General features: G+C 48.2%; 2 protein-coding genes across 6 annotated transcripts in view; one reads left to right on the top strand and one right to left on the bottom strand.

Moving 5' to 3' along the window:
- Positions 1–3,295: 3,295 nt before the first annotated feature.
- SHOX2 (short stature homeobox 2) lies at positions 3,296–7,895 on the bottom strand. Its single transcript, XM_015872070.2, has 5 exons — positions 7,274–7,895; positions 6,396–6,604; positions 4,450–4,507; positions 4,267–4,355; positions 3,296–3,722 (listed from the first exon to the last, which is right to left on the bottom strand). The coding sequence occupies exons 1-5, from the start codon at positions 7,530–7,532 to the stop codon at positions 3,471–3,473; spliced, it is 867 nt and encodes a 288-aa protein (XP_015727556.1). The 5' UTR covers positions 7,533–7,895; the 3' UTR covers positions 3,296–3,470.
- Positions 7,896–8,680: 785 nt separating this feature from the next.
- RSRC1 (arginine and serine rich coiled-coil 1) overlaps positions 8,681–20,857 on the top strand; it is a 98,183-nt gene continuing 86,006 nt past the window's right edge. For 3 of the 5 annotated variants that reach the window (XM_015872093.1, XM_015872096.2, XM_015872092.2), the window contains exons 1-3: positions 8,681–8,813; positions 12,447–12,641; positions 14,784–14,909. In XM_015872093.1, coding sequence (XP_015727579.1) covers positions 8,710–8,813; positions 12,447–12,641; positions 14,784–14,909 — 425 coding nt within the window. In that variant the 5' untranslated portion in view covers positions 8,681–8,709. The remainder of the gene's footprint in view (positions 8,814–12,446; positions 12,642–14,783; positions 14,910–20,857) is intronic. The other 2 variants (XM_015872094.2, XM_015872095.2) reach the window with 2 other exon arrangements.

The raw sequence follows: 20,857 nt of genomic DNA, 5'->3' as shown, positions 1-20,857 counted from the left end.
CAGGCCCAGATAAGGGCTGTGTGTCAATGCAGCTCTGTATGTGCAGAGCGTGGGTGCACGGAGCAGACCCCGTTTGCTGTGTGCCTGCAGCTGGGAGCAGCCTCCCTCTGGCTGTGGGCTGGCTGCGCTCACTGCTGTGCTCTGACAAAGGGAAACACACTGTGCAGCGCTGAGAAAAGACACTCGGCACCGGGGGGCTCTGCTCGTTTCTCCTTCAGAAATCGACCTGCTATCCAATGAGCAGCGACAGACAAAGCAGGGAAATGCATCTTAAAAGTGAAAACCTTAAACAACGCGCAGCCGGAGCAGTAGGATCCGTGCTGTAGGCGTCGGTCAGGATTCTTCATTCACACCAACTTAATTGCCTATGGAACATCTGGAGGGAGGACTTGGCCACGCAGTGGGGCTGTGAGCAGTGACAGCCCACATTTCTGAGAGCACTTGTTGGGTCCTCCATCAAACCCAGGGTGGCCGCAGCTTGAATGCTGGAAAAGCTGAGAATGAGAGCAGCTTTTCCAGTTCCTTTCAGAACTTTGTAGCACAACAGACACGCGATGACGATCTCTTGTAGTTTTTAATATACAGGGACACTCGAGGTGCACTTTCACCTGCTGTTACTTTGCAGCAAAGACAATGCTCAGCAACAGCAAGAAATGACAAGGATAGGACAGATGAGATGGGGGCAGCCGGAGCTAGACTGGGATCGGTGCATATGGGGAGTCTGCACACAGAGCACAGTGCTGCAGTGGAGCACTCAGCTGCAGCTGGGCTGTAGGGTAGCACTGAGCTGATCACACACCAGATTCAGCATCTCCATCCCATACTCTGTGTTTAGTTTTATGAACTTTAAAAACAAAAAGTTAAATATACATATATATTTATATATATAATATATATATTGTTCCCTTCCTCTTTGCTTTCTTTCTCCTTCTGAGCATATCAGAGGCTGTGGGGTCTGAGTCCCACCTGCCTGCCATCACCCCACAGCATCACCTGCTGCACACAGACTGCTGCTCCATGGAGCAGGACTGACCCGCTGGTGCTGCAAGGACAGGGCAGGTGTTTGTGTCACCTGCAGGAGCTCATCCCTGAGCTCTTCTCCTGCTGGAGCATCCCCACCTCAATCAGCTGCTGAAGTAGTAACTACACAAAGCATTTCTTGCATGTGTATGGCTGAGTCATGAAGGATCGGTAAGTATATTGCAAGGAACTTGCATTTTTGTACATGTATATATATGAGTTCAGACTCTAACAACTAAAATAGAAACAGGAGAGCCCTGGCTAACTTCTGCAGGCCACAGACCTGTGGGGTATCCCAAGGAACCAGGAATGTCTGTGCTCCCATCCAAATACATCCCGTTCAGAGTACTTTGTTTCAATCACAGCTGCACTGGAAAGCACACCTTTGCACCACACTGCCTGGACATCTCCCTCTGTTACAACGAAGGATATTTTTCATGGCTTGTTACACTCATCCTGCAGACAGACGTGCCAATATTGGGAGCAGGCTGAAAGGGTTTGAAACCCAGCAATGCCTGGGGTGGGTTCAGGTGACGGCGGTGGGTTTGCGGGGAGCACCTTCGGCTGCCATACGAGTTCCTCACAACATATTAATTAACTTCTTTATTCAAGGATCAATCGACACCACCGTTACTTCTATTGACTCGATCATTAGCAGCACCTTCGTTTCATTTGAAGCGAACCGGTTTAGCCGGCATCGAATCCATCACTCCCGGCCTTTTATCAGCGCACAACGCCGGAGCGATCCGTGCTGCTGAGCCCGCACAGTCCTTCCCCTCTGCCGCCCTTCAGCTCCGTCCCGTCCCGCAGGCGCTGCGCGGCCGCACGGACCGAGGAGAGGAGAAGGGAGCGGCGTGGGGCGGCTGCTCCTCGCATCGCTCCTTAGCGGTCTCCTTTCCGTCCCTCCGGGCTCCGTCCCGCTCCTCGGGGCCGTCCTACACCGCGTTCCCCTCCGCCCTTCCCGGCCCATGGGAGCCGTGCGGGAGCGGAGAGCCCGGAGCAGCGAATCGTCCCCATTCCCTGCGTGGGACGCACGGCGAAGTCGTTGCGCTTTCCTCGATTTTATTACCTGACGGAACTGGGCAGAACTCGGGAAGGCGCATTGCGGCAGCGCTTCCAGCGGGCTGCTCTCCTCGGCTATGGGGTACAGAGGTCCGTACGGACCGCATTCGTTACGTGGCGCTGAGCAGAACCGGCGGCGTCGAAAACGGATTAACAGAGGTGAAACCAACCTGAGTGAAACGAAATATATTGTACCGACAACAAATGCGATGAGATAACAGCGTCTTTTTTTTTTTTCTTTCATTTTTTTTCCTCTTTTTTTTTTTTTTTTTAAATAACTTAAAATCCACTAGAAAAAATATGGTCAATATAAATAACTTTGTTTTCATGGAGAACAAATCGCTACATGCCCGTCCGTGCGCAGAGCTTTCCCGGCCGTGCCACAGCTCCACCAGAACAGAAATCGGCACACGACGGGACCACATACACCTTTATGGAGAAATGCACGTGGCTGACACCAGCGCTCCGCTCGCAGCTCATAGCCCAGATCAACTCCGTTCGCGTCTATCATCGTATCTCACATGTACGGGTAGCTCTGGCCGTGCGGAGGAGGCGGGTGGGGTGCGATGCTCTTTATTTTTTTCTTCTTTTTTACTTTTTTTCTCCCCCCCCCTCCCCTCCCTCCCTCCCATGTTTTACCCCAGGGACAGCAGAGCCGCAGCTCCCCGTGCCCCCCGCTCTGCCCCCGGGGCACAGAGCCGGTGCCCCCCGCGCCGCCGGTTGTGCTGTGCTCTATCGATGGGGTGAGGTGCGTGGATCAAGGAGTCAGCAATGAAATACAAACGCATGCACCCGGAATGCTGCTGCAGGACGGATCCCGGGCAGTTTCCCTTTAGAAATCCGCAGAGAAATCTCTGTCTCTGTCTCTGTCTCTGTCTCTTTTATTATTTTTATTATTATTATTATTTTCTCTTTCTTCTTCGCCGTTGTCTGTCTGTCTTTCTCTCTTTCTTTCCTTCCTTCTTTCTTCCTTTCTTTCTTTCTTTCTTTTTTTTGCCGCTGTTCCCGACGTGCTCGCTCAGCCCGAGGATCTGATGCATCGTGAAAGGAGGCCCGCCTCTCTTAGCAAATTTCACGTATTAAAGTGAACTCCGCAGGAAAAAAAAGGGGGGAAAAAAAAAAAGGAAAAAGAAAAAGAAAAAGAAAAAAAAAGGAAAATAAAGAAAGAAAAAAAAAAAAGAAAAAAAAAAGAAAAGCAAAAAAAAAAAAACACCAAACAAAAACAAAACCAAAACCAAAACCAAAAACAGGTCAGCTTCAAACCCTGTGAACTTCCCAGCTGCGCTCCTGCTCCGCCCGGCTCTCACATCAGTCCGTCTCTGCCGGCAGCGCCGTTCTCCCCCCGCGGCTCTCCGTCCCTCCGCCCGGAGCCGCGCAGCGCTGCGCGGTCACAGCCCCAGGGCGGCCGCGTGCTTCTTGGCCTTGAGCCGCAGGTCGGCGATGCTCGAGTTCTTGCTGGTGGTCTTAGCGGCGGCGGCGGCGGCCACCACGGCGGCGGCAGAGGCGGACTCAGCCAGGGAAGCGATGGGGAGCCCGAAGGGCGGAGCGGGGAACATCATGTAGGGCGCGTGGGCCAGGTGCGGGTGGAGGTGGTGGTGAGCGTGGGCCACGGCGCTGTCCAGCTGCAGCTGTGCCTGAACCTGAGCCACACGGCCGCGAGTGGCACCGCCGACCCGGCCCCAAGAGCCCCGTAGCCCACCCACCGTGCCCTACACCACCCCATGACCTGCACCTCCCGTACCCCATACACCGTCTGCTGCACCCCTCGTGTCCTACTGCACGCTGTGCCTGTCCCTCTCATGCACCACCCGGATCCCACCATCCCACATCACAAGTGTTGGTCCTGCACCCACTCGTCCCACATCTCTTATACCCCACACACCGTGTTCTGCAGCCCTAGTGCCCCCTCACCTCCTATACTCCACACCCCATATCCTGCACCCCTGTGGCCCACACCACTCACATCCTACACTCTATCTCAAGCAAGCCCGGGTCCCACAGCCTGTATATCCCTCATCGCATGCCCCATAGTATCCCAACATATACTGCCCGTGTCAGATACCCGCCGACCCCACACTTTCCATAGCCCACATCACGCATCCTGCACCCCCTGCGCCCTACATCCCATATCCAATAATCCACAGCCCTCGGTGACCATACCCTGCACCCCACGAGCACACTTGCCTGCTGGAAGGGCATCCTCAGCGCTCCCACGTTGACGTAAGGGGCCACCCGGCAGGCTTCGAACTGGCTGGCGGCCCCTATGAGCACTCCTGCGGGCAGTGGTGGGTCAGCTCAGCCCCGCCGGACCCCCACGCGTGTCGCAGCCGCTCCCCCCATTTCCCCCCGGGACACGCACGGCCGTACCTTTGTGCAGTTGGTTTTCTTGCTTTCGGCATTTGGCTCTTCTGTTTTGGAACCAAACCTGAGGGCACAGATGGGGAAGGGGGGGGGACACGACAGGGTCACGAGGAGGGACATGGCCAATAAAATGAAATAAAACAAAACCCACCGAGGGTAAAAAGCGGCGGACAAAGAGAGTGGCAGTGAGGGGGGTGGGGGGTGAGGGACGAGGCGATGAGAGTGCGAGAAATTCGGAAAATGGCCCAAAAGAATCGGCACTCGCTGTAGCCGAACCACTTTTCCCAGCCCTGAATTCCCGTTCCCAGCCCGGTTCCCACAGCACCGATGTCTCTTACCCCCCCACCCCCACCGACACCAACAGCTCTGAGCTCAGCTCTCTGTAATGGGTTTGGTTGTTTGCGCAGTAGGAGCCGAGGAGAACGCGCTCGTTAATAGCCCGTGTTATTAATTAGCTTTATCGTCAAGGAAAAAAAAAAGAAAAAGAAAAAGAAAACCAAAACCCAAACGAACAGCGAAGTGTTTAATGCTGCACTTTTGGGGAGTAATTACTGCCATCAAAGCTTTGCTACAAAGAAGTTGGAATTTCTCTGTTCCTCTGCGCAGCGGAGTGTGGCACGCAGGCGGAATAATTGTCTCATTATCATGATAATCTGATTTGCTGCCACGGAAAAGGCTGCGCGCTGGACACGAACGGACTTTTTAATATTGGAAATGGAACGGTCGAAATAAATAAAGACGGAACGAAGTTCTGCTCGGCCGGGGGAGGCGGGGAGGAGGGCGACAGCTCCGGAGCCGAGGGTTCCGTGCTGCCTGTCGGCTGCAGCATCCGCCCCATGAGCCGCTCCCCACGCCCACAACAAACAGACAAATTGTAATTAAAATAACAACAACAACAGCAAAAATAAACGTGTTGTTGGGTCTCTCTTCAAGAGGCAAATACACACGCGACACCCCCCCCCCCTCCCTGCCTTTACATCTTCTCCGGCCAAGCCAAATGTGCCCAGCAGCCACACGTTCGCCCTCAGTCTCCCGTGGAAAAGAGGCACAGTCCGTGATTTGCAAAGCAGCGCAGAGAGGGGGAAATATCCGCGCGTGCCTTTACGGGGGTTTGGGGCTGAGCTCCGCGAGCAGCGCTGCCGGCCTCTGCCCCGAGCTGAACTACTTCGCTCGCTTTGATTTCGTTTGGGTTCGTTCGGCTGCGGCGACGGGAAAAATAACACGAGCGGGGAGATGGGGAAGAGCGGCCGGGAGGGCTCCGCAAACGGCGCCGATTGTTTGCTGTTCTTCGGTGCGACGCGAGCGCTCCGTCCCTGCTCTGACCCCGCTGAGCGACGCGGGGATCCCCCGGGCTCGGTGCAGATGGTGCCTGAAAGCACGGGGCTGGACGGGGGATCTGCTACAGCGCGGCCCTCCCGCAGCTGCAGATGCTGGGGGCCTAAAGCTGCTCCATGTGTTCGACCAAATCACGACCATCGTTTTCTCTTCTGTTCTTATTAGAACGGGAATACTCCGCAGCAGCGACATTTGTTTGAATTTGGGAAGCTCTGTCCCTGGCGCTGCCGGTCCCGGCGGAATGGATCCATCCCGGGGATGGATTTTGGGGAACTCGGGGAGGGCGGCCCGGGGTTACGCGCAGGTTCAGCCGAAGGAAGCTGCGGCTTCTCGGCTCTGACACAGCCCGCTCGGATCCCACACTTTCGTACCGAACAAAGCCGGCCCGCGTTCCCCGTTTTCTCTTCGCTTCACTCCAGATTTAAGAGCCACCACCGCGAACATCCGCACCGCGCCGATCCCCGTTGGGTCACGCTCTCTCCGCGGCGACGAACCGACCCGCGGCACCCCCGGGAGAGGACGGCAGAGCGGGACCGAGGGGCAGAGGCTGCGAGGGGAGCCCCGCGGATGGCACCGAGCGGTCACCCCCCCCCCGACCCACGGCCGCCCGGCGCTACCTGCACTCGGGCTTCGGACAGCCCCAGCCGCTGGCTCAGCTCCTCCCGCATGAAGGCATCCGGGTAGTGAGTCTCATCGAAAAGCCTTTCCAGCTCGTTCAGCTGCTCCAGGGTGAAATTCGTCCTGCTTCTCCGCTGCTTGATTTTCGTCTGCCCTTCGTCTTCCATGCCTTTCGCATCCTCTTTGCGCTCTTTCAGCTCCGGGGACACTGGGCACGACACAAGCAGTCAGGCGGCCGCCGGGAGCCGGGCGGGGAGCCGGGCCGGGAGCGGGGCTGAGCCGCGAGGCCTCGGAAGGCCCTTCCCCGCCACCGCCGTGCCGTGCCCCGCCGCTCGGCTCCGGGCCCGCCGCTCTCCGACACCCGCAGCCCGGCCCCGCGCCCTCCTCCCTCGGAAGAGCAGCATCAGGTCGCGGCCCGCGGTCCCGCGTGGGTTTCGTTGCCGTGGGTTCGCCCCGCGAGCAGAAATCGCTCCGCGGAGCCGCCGCAGCGGATGCCGCCCGCACCCCGCGGCCGAACAAAAGGGCGGCGGCGACCCGCGAGGCCCCGCATCCCGCCCGGCTCCGACCCCGCAGCTCCGCCGGGGATCCGCGGGGGTCCCTCCTGGCGGCGGTACCCGCAGGGCAGCGCCGGGCCCCGGAGCTTTCGTTCGCGGCTCGGCTCTGGCGGGATGCTGGAGGAGCGGCTCGGGCCGCGAGCGAGTTGGAGGCTTCTTGCGATATTTTAATGTAAACTTCGAGGCCGGCCGCATATTTCCCGTAATTGGGAAAACATGGCAGGGTGCTCGCTCTGCCCACCGGAGCCTCGCGAGGAGCGCGGCGGCCCCGACGGGGAAGGGACGGGGAGGGAGGAGGAAGGGGCTCCCGGTGCCGCCGTTACCGTCGCTCAGCTTCGGGGTGGCCGCGTCGGCGGTTCTCTCGGCGGCGGCGTCGGGTTCCCGCGGCGGGGAGCGTCCGCCGCCCGCCCGCCCCGCTGGGCTGCCCGTCTCGTCCCGGCCCGGTTCCGCCGCGGCCCCGCCGGGCTCCCGGGCTCCGCGCAGGGGTCCGCTCTCCAGCACCTCGCGGTAGGTGATGAGCTCCTTCTTCTCCTTCGCTTTGGGATCAAACGATTTGGAGACGAACGCCGTCAGCTCCTCCATGGCCGCGGCTCAGGGCCGCCGCGCTGCCCCGGCTTCGCCGTGCCGCCCCCCCGGGCGGGCATCCACGGGGCGGGGTGCGGCCGGGCCGAGCCGAGCCGTGCTGCGCCCTCCGAGCCGCTCCGCTCCGAACCGGGCCGCTCCGCCCGACGTGCGGGGCCGGGCTCTCCGCGCCAGCTCCGGGCTCTGATAGCGTCGCGCCGCTGGAAGTGGCACTATTTATACTTTGCAACGCCTGCCCCTTGTTCCCGGCGAATTACCTCCCCTCGGAGCTCTGAATGGACCCCTTCCTTCTCCGCCGCCCGCCCGCCCGCCGCGGGGCACTGCGGCCACAGCGCTCCGCCGCCCGCCCGCCCCGCGCCGAGCCCTAATTAATTTAATTAAGCGTCCGCTCCACGCGAGGTCCCGGGCGGGCGATGCGCGGAGCCGGGGCTGCAGGGGAGGGGCCGGGGGGGTGCGCAGCCTCCGCACCCGCGCTCCGCCCGCATCGCATCGCGCCGTGCGGGGCGGGGGCACGGAAAGTTCCTCCGTGGGCTCCCGTGGGCTCGGGGATGGTGTAACCAAGGGGTAAGCGGGCGGTGGAGGGTGGAGGCGTCGGATTAGGGCGAGTGACGCCGTTTGAGGCTCGCGTTGTCGGGGCTTTGTTGGCTAAATCCCGTGAAAGCGGCACTTTTTGTTGCCACCTTGGGTAGGATGCCAATAAATTATTCAGAATTGTTGAACTCGCGCCCGAGGATCGATTCCTTCTTTGACCTCGGCGGGGTTGCCTTTACATACAGGAGCAACGAATACCCGTCGGGGGGTCCTTCTCCCCACGGCGACACGCGTGACCGTTCCCCTACACCCTGAGAGGCAACGCAAGCGTTTCCCATTGCTGGGATGGGACTGAAGCGGTGTGTTTTCCCCACTTTGCTCGTGCTCTGCTAACAAAATTCGTTACGTGACTTGAATCCCGCGTGGAAATTGGCACGTGGGCGAGTTTTGCTCCTTTGTGAGACCACAACTGCGGTGCCTGGGTGCCCCAGAGCCCCACGCACGGCAGCATGGCACCGTATGGCCGTGCGTGGGGCTCTGGGGCACACAAGGCACCAGCCAATGCTTCGTGATCCCCACGCGTGTCCCACACTCCACGCTCCGCATCCATTCTCTCGTCTCTCTACATCTCTGCCTGCCGTCATCGATGCTCTCGGCTCTCGCTCTCCGTTGCCTACTCGCCTCCCTCCGGGAAGCCTCCGCTCTCAAAGCCGCGGCCCTGAGGCCTCAATTCGGTTGTTGGAGGGTGAGGTAAAGCTAAGGGGGATGTGTGGGCTCGATTTAGGGGGGTTTCTGGTCGGTTGAAGGGCCTCGGGGTACGGGAAGGGGGTGGGGTAGGCCTCAGGCCTGCTGTTGCAATGGCAGGGCCTGGGGGTGAGGTTGGGCCTGTGGAGCCTGTCGTTCACCTATAGAGCTTTTTTTAGTGTGAAAATGTCGATGTTTGAAGCTGAATTAGCAGTTTATGGTTTGGTTATTGTATCTGTGCCTTCAATTGTAGTTGATCTAACAGTGAGTCGTTCTACTGATAAGGTTAGGGCAGAGTGGCATAGAAATAGGAGCCTCACTGATCAGGTCAGGAGACTTTTTCTTCTTAGAAGCCTGGGATGTAACCTGGCTTGTCAGTCTCACCATCTATCTGCTGTCAGTGCTTGGTAATGTACCTCTTCCTCCTTGTATTGCTTCGTGCTTGAGATAAAAGCCTGCTGCTGACTCGTGTGCCTTGCCAGACACCTAGAGCTGCATCTCAGTGTCTGCACATAAATAGCAGTTAGTGATGTATCTCCTGTTTCAAATATATATGGCTTAACACCTTCTGAGTCCTGCAAGGGGAGGCTCCTCAAAAATGAGACTAGGCCCCACAGCCATTAGGGGAACTCTTACACCTTTCTTTTAACTGTGGTGAATCTGCAGACTTTGTGTGGGAACATATGGGTAGAAAAAGCTTATAGAATCATAGAATTACCCAGGTTGGAAAAGACCTTGAAGATCATCAAGTCCAACTGCAGCCTAACCAGTACCCTAACTCTAACAACCCTCTGCTAAATCATATCCTTGAGCACTGCATCCGAACAGCTTTTAAACACATCCAGGGATGGTGATTCAACCACCTCCCTGGGGAGCCTATTCCAGTACTTAACTTATGAGCTTCAATATACAGTTTTTCTGTGATCTCCAGGTACTGTCAGGTAGTCCTGTTTGTAGAGCTGGTGTGTGGATCATTGACCCAGCAGAACAGCTCTTGTATCTGCCAGGCTTAGGGGATCAGTTTGTGCTAGCAGTCCTTTTCTGATGGGTCTGTGCAGGAGTATGGATGGAGGAGGCAGCAGGCAGGGAGGATATGGTCTGGTGTAGGTCTTAAAAATCAACTGCTTTCAAGTGCAGGCATCTTCTCAGGGAAATGTGTGATGTGCTGAAGGAGTGCTCCAAAATCCCTGGTGGCAGATGAACCTGTATGACAGGCACTGTGTACTTCCAAAGTATCCCTGTAGCTGGCAGGTACAGCTTCTTGGTTGCTCACATTGTTCTGAATCAGGTCTGCTTCTGAAGACTTCTTTTCCAGTGGGATCTGCAGGGGACATGCAGAGCATCAGTCACCCATCTGCCTTCATTCTACAGCTCAGCCGCTGTGAGCCCAGAGCTTCCTGGAGCTCCTGAGGCCCCAGCGTGGAACACTTCTGCTCTGCTCATGTATTGCAATAGGGCTTGTCCTGAAGGGCTGTGGCACACAGCTTTTCTGTGGTCCTGAAGACATAAAATTGAGATTTACACAATATCTTTCACTAGCTTGGTATGCTGCTTAATCCAGTTATGTGCCCAAATGGGGGGGAAGCTGTGGTTAAAAAAGGAAGTTAAACAACAGACAAAATATATGTTGAAGTGTAATGTTCTGACTCGTAATGATATCCACATCAAGTGGTGAATATCTTGGCAGGAATGTCTTCTGTACTCTGTGTTTTTCTCAGATCTCTTCCATTAATCTTGCTGTCATGAGCTGTGGTCTGTGAGCTCTTAGTTTAAAACCTGTGCATTGTAGTTTCATCTTTCTGAGCAGTTCTGCTTATTTAGAGTTTGAGATTCAGCTTCATCTTCATTTGAAGTTTGTTCTATCGGTATATATTTGAAGAGCTTTATTTTACTATGTAATAACTGTTGGTGCCTTGGGTTTCTGCAAGTCTTTGAGCTGAGGGGGGTGGAATGGAGGTCTTAAGTGCTGAAGACTGCAGCTATGGAGCACTGAATTAAATATGCAGAGGGATTTAGTGTCGTGGCTCTCGGGCATGGTGAAGGGCTGTTCGATCCGCAGAACCTTGGCTTCATGGGAGCGAGCTTCACGAAGCTGATTGGGTTGTGGCAGGAAGGAAAGTGGTGAGCTTCAAATAAGAGCCAGGTATGTAGGGGCCGTCCTATATTGAGCGTTCTCAAGCTGTTGGATGTGTTTACGGTGCTTTGGAGGTCATTAGCTGGAAAGCTTCTTTGGGAAACTCTTGCAGCTCACTGGCCCTGTAGAGCCTATGAAAACTTAGGTTGAAGAGGCTTTTGCCAGTGGGGATAAACAGGCTTTTTTGCTCACTCAGTTTTTGACCTAACATATTATTTGCATATAAGGATTTGGTGTGTTTAAACAGGAATGTACTTAATAGTTTTATGGGAAATCACAGCTTGAACCACTGATTAATCAGCTGAGGCAAGTGTTGGGTCAGCTGTGGAAGCACAGGTGAGAGTGATCTAGCTGTGCTCCTGGAAGGGGTGGACTTCGACTCCACCCCCTCTAAGACCTCATTTAAGGGCTGACCACCACTGAGGCAGCATCTCTTGGAGATTGCTCCCCAGTGGAGGCTGCTTCAGCTATCTGGTCCAGGCATTGACACTGGTGAGTTTTCTTTACTCGTAACCTTTGACTATTTATCACCATCCTCTGTTAGCACCTTTACAATAGTGAATTTATCTTTTGTTCCGTTTTCAGTGGAGATTAGGGCCTGCTTCTGAAGTGGTGGAAGGTGTGAGGAAGCACAAAAGCTTGTATGCAGAAAAGGAATAAGTTCAACTTGTTTATGGAGCTGTAATATTTCAGTGTTGGTTGAAGACAGTTGATAATTGTGCCAAAACATCCCCATGATCTGGCTGTTGATACAAATGTTAAGGAGTTTGGAGCTGCTGTTGGTAGCTTGAGAGCCTTGAAACAAGTGCTTGTTCTTGGGAGGAGGGCCTGTTGCTGGCTGCCATTAATTAATTATTTTGAAGTTAACTTGTTTTCTCAGTGCTGGTTTTTAATCATGATAGGTAGAACAAAAACTTACATTACCTTAGTTGTGCATTCTGAAAACACATGAGGTGAGCTACATCAGTAACAGAAATGGACCATGTTTTATTGATTGAGCAAGTATGCATTTTCGTCTGTAACTGTACCTTAAGATGATGTGCAGTCAGCAGTACAGCGTCTTCAATATGCTTAATGGGGAGTATGTAAGAATTATCTCCTTGGAAATTACTTCCCAGATTTCTTAGAAATTAATTTCTAGGCCAAAAATGTAAAGATAAGACAGGATGAAATATGTTCTGATATAAAAATGGATTTTATTGGTGCATTTAGATGTTTAAATGATTGTAAAATATCTTTTGTGGAAGTTTAGAACAAATATTTAATGCCACAGTGAACTTGTACTGTCAGCAAATAAATTTCAAATTACTTCAATTTGTTGACATCTTATAATTAAATCTTGATTTAAGTTTTGCGTAGAAACTAAACTGTTTATATAAACGGTAGCTTTAAAAATGGTGTCACAGTATGCGTATTTATATAAATGCATTTCTTGTGTGTGTATGTAGATATAAATACAGACACAGGGTGTTCTTACAGTTCAGATTTGTTTTGTCTTCACTTAGTTTAAAAATGGGCCGTCGCTCCTCGGACACAGAAGAGGAGAACAGAAGCAGAAGGAAGAAGAAGCACCGCAGGCGTTCGTCCTCAAGCAGCTCCTCAGACAGCAGGACGTACAGCCGGAAAAAGTCTGGGAGGAAATCAAGGTCAAGGTCACGCTCTCGAGATGTCCAGTCACGTTCACATTCATATGAGAAAAGGTGCATGTGTAGTAGCTGTCTGACTGCCGCCGTTGTGTGCAGATTGGGCTCTTCCACTTCCCATGTTATGGGACAAAGCCAGAAGTGCTTGAATCCTGTATGTTGTCAGTTCTAGTTTGGAATTTTATTGCAGTTTGTTCGGAATCTTGAGAGATCTGGCAACAATTTCACTTCTATTTAAAAAGCAAGCCATCAAAATGAGCAACACCAAGGGTTAAATTTCACCATCACACTTCCTAGTTCTTTGTGTGTCCAGCATACACTAGTCAGACAGGTAATGAGAACACAGATGGTGTGGCTCTATCTACCAAATTTGTACTGGCCTAAAACTGTATTTCCTTCATTGCAGAGTCCCCTTTCTGTGCCTCATCTTTTTAGATATCTTGGTTGTTTCTGACTCAAGGTGACTTAGGAATCAAACTGAGCAGATTGTTATTAATGGATGTGGCTGGAAGATGCTCATCACATACAGCTGCACTAGAAATGTGTGAGAAACTGCTCCTGACCAGCCTTTCTGTAGCTGGCAAAGAGTGTTTCAGCATGGGGCAGGCAGGCTTCTGGAGGGGTTCTGGTTGGTTCCTTTCCATCCCCCTGTTTTTCTGTTCCTGCTTAGCATCTACATACAGCCCTTAGGGGACACAGTGAGATGACATGGGCTTTGATGCCAACAATATGCTGATGACATGCAGCTTTATGAATCTCTTTAGTCCAGTGCAGGCATGGCTATCTCACAGATAAAAACAGAGCTTGAAGGGAGATTAGAGTCTGGACGAAGACCAGTTGACTTAAATTGAATCCAGAAAAGACCAAAGTGTCTGCTTTTAGTATCTGGCTAGCACCTCTGCTTTGCCCTTAGTTTAGGATATTTGCTCCTGGCAGTTAAATGACTGTTATGCTCTGGGGTTCTGCTGGATTTATCCCTGACCCAGAAGTATAAAAACCAGGAGTCTCCAAGGTTGTTTTGCTTCATCTTCATTTAGCAGGAGCATTGCCTTCCTTTTTCACATGGAAACCTGCTCTTTATGAGTTAGCCTCAAAAATCTTTTTAGCCCAATCTACTGCAGCACTCCTTGTATGTAATGCAACACCTTATTACAAGAGTAGGGTGTTATGCTTTAAGATTACGTATTTCTGGGTTTCAGGATGTTTAAGTAGTTTCTCATAAGGGCTGCAATTGTTAGTTAGGGTTGAGACTTAAAGCATCCCTCCCCCCCATATTTGGGATTGGTTGGTTTAATGTAGGTATTTGGTACGTATTCTTTCATCTTTCTCCTGTGTGTATAGGAACTTATTATGTGAATAAATGAAATGGGGGTGGGGGTTGGAGGTGGGGTGGGGTGGGGAGAGAAGATACTATTCTGGCCCCTGGCTCAAGAGAAAACTCCCAAGCTCATGTTGAATAAATTAATACTGATTATTTGATTAATGATAGTACTAAAAAAAAAGGTGGTGTGTGGATTAAAAAAATAGTTTTTCTATATCTGAGCAAAGACTGTGTGTTATGAAAGTTGAGAACTCAATTGTTTGTACATAGAGGGAAAATATTTTTAAGTGTACATAATGTATTTTAAATTTTTATGCATGTTTGCTTTTTATATATGCACTGGATTGTGCTGGATGGCTGGAGATAGTTGTATAGATCTGCAATGCAGGAGCTAATGTTTTGAATTTCATTTCTAGCGCTGGAATTCTTCCCACTGCAAAGCAGTCCTATACAGTGTATTTCTGAGTAAATGCTGGGAATGTAGGTCTAAATGTTTCTTTAACTTCAGATTTGGCGAAGAGTCAGTGAGTTCCAATACGCTGGTCATGAGACTGCAGTTCATTGAGAGCTGAGCTGTGTTCCTGGCTTCGCCCTTCAAGTGTTGTATGATTTGGGGCATATCAGTTAACTTCTGTTTTGCCTTCTGCCCTTGGGACATATATTTTTGAATGCAAGCTCTTTAAGACAGGTTTTGCTCAAGTATGTGTGAGTTACTTATTAGTGTGCTATAGTGGTATATGCCAAGGCTTTTACGATATGCTGTAATGCAAGAAATAGTTTTGCATGCATGTAATTTTGAGCAAACTGTTTATTCCTTTTCCCGTTGCTGCTTTTTGTTTTAGAAGTGCTGCTGTACTGATAAGATGGCTTTGTTTCAGGCGCAGGCACAGATCGAGCAGTAGTTCTTCATACGGCTCTAGAAGAAAACGCAGTCGCAGCCGATCAAGGGGCAGAGGAAAATCCTACAGGTCTCAACGATCGAGGTCAAAAAGTAGAACGAGGAGGTAAGGTGCTTTTCTAGGAAAGAAATTATTATTATTTCTACTGTAAAACATTTATTTAAAATCACTGTGTACTTACTGAGTTTGTAAGCGTATTAGGAGTGGTCTAATTGACATGTTGCTTGAAAATCTTCTTAAATTGAAACCTCTGTGCTATGCTCTTCATGCACTTACCATAACTTTGTTTTAAGCTGACAGCACAGTTGGATTTGATGATAAATTTCATGTACTGCATTTGGCCAAGTGCAAAAAAAAAAAAAAAGTCACCTCAGTTTAGTTGAACTGTAATAATCTGAACTCAAGGTACAAAAGGTGTCTTTTTGATTAGTGATTTCCATACCATGCATAATATTGGTTCAGTGATGATGACACTAAGCTTTTATTTTCTCATCTTGTGGAATGGGTGTTTCCAGTTATGCACCTCTCACTTAACATTGATAGAGATCTGTGGTGCTGCAGTTCTTGATGGATTAGATTGTGACAAGTCAATATTTTCAGCAACAGGTGTAATTTAAATTGTAATCAAATTGTGTTCTAAAAAACTGCTTCATGCTTTTATGGTTAGCAAGGACTCTATTTTTTGGTGTGTGTTTGTCAATTAAAAAGTTTAAATAAAGTTGATCAATGGGTGTAAGAACTGCTGTTATTTTCTGCTGTATTTAAGGTCATTATTGAGTGTAGCAGGCAGATGAAAGCTTTTCTTTTTTTATTCTCTGTTTATTGACCTGCAGGTAGGTAATTAAAAGTCTAAAATTTACTAAAAGCTTAGTAAGACTTGTTATATTCACGCGCCAAATCAGTGGAGCCGTTCCTCCTAAACGTTATTGAAAAATTGTTGCTGAAGGATGTGAGCATTTCACTTTTCCTATTTGTATTCTCTCATGACTTATTCACAGCTGTTCATTATAATAGTTGCCTGGACACTTATTGCTATAGTGCCTTTGTAGTGGCAATTTGGTTATTTAAACGACCTGATCTCTCTTGGAGTATAGTTACCATCTGAGCTGTTGGATGGATAAGCTGCTGAGCTCTGTCTAGAAGTGCTCCTGTGAAAATCCACTGTTTTTATAGCATCAGTTTAATAATAGTGAGATGTAAAAAGAATAAAGTGACAACAAAAGTGCTTTTGAGTAGGTCAGGTGCTCAGTATTAGAAAATAGGATAGCCTGCTTTTAGAGGTCTGTTGTATTCTAATAAATGTAAATTACATTATTGGTTAGATGTAGCCTGATATACCAATGGTCATGTTTGCCAAAGGACTTACTGATGTTAATTGCCATTGCAACGTATGGAAATTATCTACCTAAAAATCTTTTAAAACCTAATGGTGATTTATTTTATTTTGGGCTGGGAAATACTGCATACAGATATTTGGTGTACAAAATATAGTATATATTCAAACCTGTCCTACTGATGGTGTAGCTGCATGTCACTTTGTATTACTATTCACAGATACATATTTAGGAAAGTTATTCTTAAATAACATCTCAAATTATATTAAAAGAAAGAATCTTGGTGTCCTTTGTTGTAGTTTGCTCAGGATGAGGCTGCTCATTTTTACCTTTAGCGGTATTTACTGAAGAAGCAAACACTTGAGTGAACTTGCTAATGAAATGATTAGAAGTAAGTCATCCAGTTCTTGTTTGCATAGTAAGAGCATGTTACCTGCGTGGTGGGGAATGAAACCTACGGACCCACCAGCAAGGCAGCAGTGGGAGATGCTGCAAAATAAAGCAAAGCTTTTCTCTCTGCTGCTCTTATTGTATGGTTACTGTTGTGCTTCCCAAGTACCACCTTCAGGACTTGAGCAGCTGTGTTTTCCATTGTCACTTGGGATTGTCGCTCGAAAACTCCTTTCTTTTTGGAAGTTGAGATTCTTTACATTGTGTCTTGAAATCACTGGGTTTATTTTTGGTGTAAGTCATGCAGACATCACAATCTCTGTCTCCTAATTTCTCCTTCTCATTCTCCATCAAAGAAAGATAGTTTGTTTTTCAAGATGGCGAACGTGTTTGTAAAAGTAGATGTACCTGTAGTGTAATTTTAGTAGCTTTTCTAACATAGGTATTTAATTTGAATGAGATATTCAAATATTGAAGTATCAGGCTTTCCTTTGATAAGTGAAGTTACAAAAGATGTGATGATCTCAACGTATTTTTAAAATGTGCCACTTAACAAAATCAAGCTCAAAATATCAGCCCAGACTTGAGAAGATGAGAAAACTTGTGTGTGTTGTAACTGTTTTAGATGCGTTTAGAGTCAAAAAAGTGGGTCTTCCTAGTAATGCTATAAATTTGAAGCTGTCCTACAGCAAGATAGTACAATGCAAATATGACTTAATAAGATCACAAACTGAATTTCAGCAAAACAACCAAGATTTACATTAAATTAGGAATTTTAAAACCGATTTAGTTTGTTTTACTGAGCATTTGCTTAATAACATTTTGCCTTCTTGCAATCTTTTTAAAGACAATAATTCGTCTGTGAAATGCAGGCACATCCTCAGTAGAAAAATTGAAAGCTACAGCTCACTTTCTGAAACCACACATAGAGTGATATAAAGAAATATTTCAGCTCTGCGAAATTTAATAAATCATCCCATTTCCTAATTTGATCATATTAGATGCTGATGTGGAAGAAGCATTTCAAATACCATCTCCTCATTAATATACATCAGTCTGGGGAATAGAATGGAATACTTATGCAGAGATGTCACAGTTACTGTTTCTTAGTTTACTAAGTGGAACAGGTTGATGTGATACTGGGTGCTATTTGTCAATGTCTTGCTAAAATGGTTTGGGTCGAGTTATGGAGTCCGGAAAGACAGCGGCTGATAAATCAAAAGTGGATTGAGTGGACAGGAGGCAGTGATTGATACTGTGACAGGATATGAAGAAAGGAATCTTGATACAAGCATGCATGATATTGAATATGAGAAGGAAAATGGCCCTGGAGTATGGATATTATTCAAGGAAATGAGAATAATAATATCATCTTGAAATTATTGCTGGGTGAAGATTAGGATAGTTCTTATTAGAATATTATGCTTCTCCAGAATGGAAAAACTTGGCTTTCCTGTGACTTGTGTCTGGATAGAGGCTTGTTAATATTTTCGGTTTTCACTGCAGTTGTTGTACAAGTTAATTGTAAATGAAAATACATCAGAGCTTGGGGTTTCAGTCTTTTAATTTGTGTAGCTTTAAATAGGTTTAACCAAAGGATGTTAACCTTTTTTTCCTTTACTTCACACAGTTCTGTGGTCGCAGAGCACTTTGCTATAATTGTCCTTAAATACGCAAGCTTGTTTTTATTGTCTGCCAAATGTTTTTGGCTTTTCTTGTTTTTACACTGAAGAATCCTGTCCTGAAATGCATAACAAAGTTCAGTGCGAGAGATGCAATAACAGCTAGTACATCTATAGGTATCTATGGGGTAATATAGTGTGAAGTGTAATCTTGTTTGTGGAATTGCTGTCTCTGGATGGTCAGCAAAGGAGGTTCTTGATTGGTGGCTTTTTGTGTTGCTGGGGGTGGGGACATAGTTACATATTATTTCCTGAGCTCTATTCCAATTTAGTTTGGAAATGTGTGCATGTTATTGCAATCTATGGCATGGTGATTTACTCATCATGGGTAGCTTGGAATATGGTTGGAGTTTAGTAGCAAAAGGGAAATTTTTGTCTCAAGTTTTCATTATCCTAGCAAAGGAAGCAAGAATTATCTTGCATCCAGCTCTTGTAGTTTATCAGAGTTCTTCATTTTGGGTGCTTTTAAGTTCTGCTATTTGGAAAATAGGGTCCTCTGTGTATGCAGAGGAGAGCTAACTGAAAAAGGTGGGTAAATAATGACAGTAAAATCAAAAAGCTGGCTTCAAAGGGTCAACAAGTAATAACAACAAAAATACTTTTGCACACCCCCACAGTACTAATTAAATATCTGGACAGGTTCACAGCTTTAATGCGCTCTGCAAATGGTTTGTTTCGCATTACCTGGTTAACAACACACAGGGCTGATGGAATTACATGATTCCTCCCGTACACACATTTTCTAGGTATACTTTCAATACTGCTGCTTTAAACAGAAGTGCAGTGCTAGATGCTGCTTACTGTGAAGCTAGAGATGCTTGCCACTGGGTTTGATCTGTGCTCTGAAGGTCATAGCTTCATTCAAACACTTATCCCTGGTTGGGGCGTACTGTCAATCCTTGCTTTTTATTGGCTGTTTACTCTGTCTGTTTTACAGTGTGCCACTGTATTGTAATGGGCTTAAGCTCTTTCCAAGTCCAGGTTTTTAGTACTGGCTGGAGTCGGTTGCCTTTTGTGTGAGCTTTCTTTTTCCTCTGAGAGTTGTTTTTCTTAAATATTGAGGTCTCTTCCAGCCCCTGCAATTGCGTGATTTCTAATAAAATCTGAACAAAGAAGGATTTTAGCAAAGAGACAATACTGCACAGTGAAATGTTGTGCATGTAACTTCTGAAAAATGCAAACAGCACCACTGGGTGCTTTGGTATTTGCCTTACTAGAGATGGTGGATAGGAAGGCACCTTTCCTTCTTTTGTTAGTCTATTATTTTCCATGCATCATGCTTTTAGTGTGCTTGCACGAATGTGTCCTGGCCTGTGAGTGCTTACAGCTGATAGCAAGTGTTGGATCAAGACAGAATCTATCCCAATCTGCCTTCAAAACTTGCTTTTAGCAGTAGGGGAATACTCAAACGGGTTATGCTGTAGAGTTTCTGGGGTAGTTTCCATTATGAACAACTTGGGGAAGAGTTTTCTAGTAACTGCATCAGCCTAAAAAGATAATAAAGGCTCTTAGGATTGAGGGAGATTAAAAGGATCTAGTTTAGAGGTAGATATTAATGCCAGTGGCAACGTGTGGTAGATGAGACAATGACAGGTAAGGAAGAAAAGGAATGGATCAAGTAGTGGTCAAAGGTTATAATGTATATGAGATGAATTGCAGCTGTGTGAACCTAGAACCTTATTTATTTATTTGTGATCAAGAACATTGAGAAGCAGGACTAAACTGAAATGTGATGCAAGAACGTGGGTTGAAGATGAGGTTGGTGTCACCCAAAGGGTAGATGCTGGTAGCTGTTCTGGGAGCCAAGAAGGGCCTAGGGGAGAAAGCGAGGGTTTTCTGAACTCACCATCCTATGGGCATCAGCTGCTGTGAAATTTTGGCTGCTGGGAAAGACATGGAAGGAACTTGGAAGCAAAGTCTTTGAGTAACAGCACAGCAGTGACTTTGAGAGCAGAGGGAAGGGAGAGTGCACCAACATGACTCTGAGTATCTGCTGTTAAACATTCTGGGAATGAGGGCAAGGCAGCTGTGAAAAACAAGGCTGGGCACAAATTGTCAGGCAGCGTTGAAAAGCTGTCTTAATCTATTGAAAGGCTTTTTCAACATTACTGTCTTTGGAAATGGATCCAAGAATTTCCTACAAAGAAGCAGATGAAAGTCCTGCATGAAATTGAGCAATGCTATCAGAATGTTTCTCCTGAAATGCTTTGTTGCCTGCTAGTGACTACTGGAGTTGCTATTCTTTTACAGGTTTGATCTGTTGCCTATAATATTTTCCTTCTCTCCTTGCTGTGCTGATTGGCACTGTCACATGCAACTAACTGCACAAACCCACGTCTGCAATCGTGGGAGGAACCAGTGCCAACATTGTGTGCATCTCTTCTCTTAGTGGAGGGGCAGGGGAGGTTAGGAGTCTTTGTTCTGTTAAAATGTATATTTAATTTAAAAAGAAATAAATGGCAGTATTTCTTGTATTGAACTTCAAACAAAAGCTTCAGGAAGGGCAGAACTAGTGGAATTTGGATTGGTTTTGTTCACGTGATCTTGAGGTTTTTCTACAGATGCTAATAGCAGATACTTGTTTTTCCAGTGATAAATCAGCACCTGAAGCTTTCACTTAGGGTCTTACTCTGTTATAGTTCTATTG

This window comes from Coturnix japonica, chromosome 9 (genome assembly GCF_001577835.2).
Source record: "Coturnix japonica isolate 7356 chromosome 9, Coturnix japonica 2.1, whole genome shotgun sequence".
NCBI lineage: Eukaryota > Metazoa > Chordata > Aves > Galliformes > Phasianidae > Coturnix > Coturnix japonica.
The sequence above is the reverse complement of the archived record's forward strand: the minus strand, read 5'-3'. Positions and strand labels throughout refer to the sequence as shown.

Excerpts from the sequence above, each read along its gene's own strand:
- SHOX2 (XM_015872070.2), bottom strand. The coding sequence starts at position 7,532 with ATGGAGGAGCTGACGGCGTTCGTCTCCAAATCGTTTGATCCCAAAGCG. Across the intron at positions 6,605-7,273 it reads CACCCCGAAGCTGAGCGACG|TGTCCCCGGAGCTGAAAGAG; the intron begins GTAACGGCGGCA and ends TGTCGTGCCCAG. Across the intron at positions 3,723-4,266 it reads TGAGGATGCCCTTCCAGCAG|GTTCAGGCACAGCTGCAGCT; the intron begins GCAAGTGTGCTC and ends CGTGTGGCTCAG.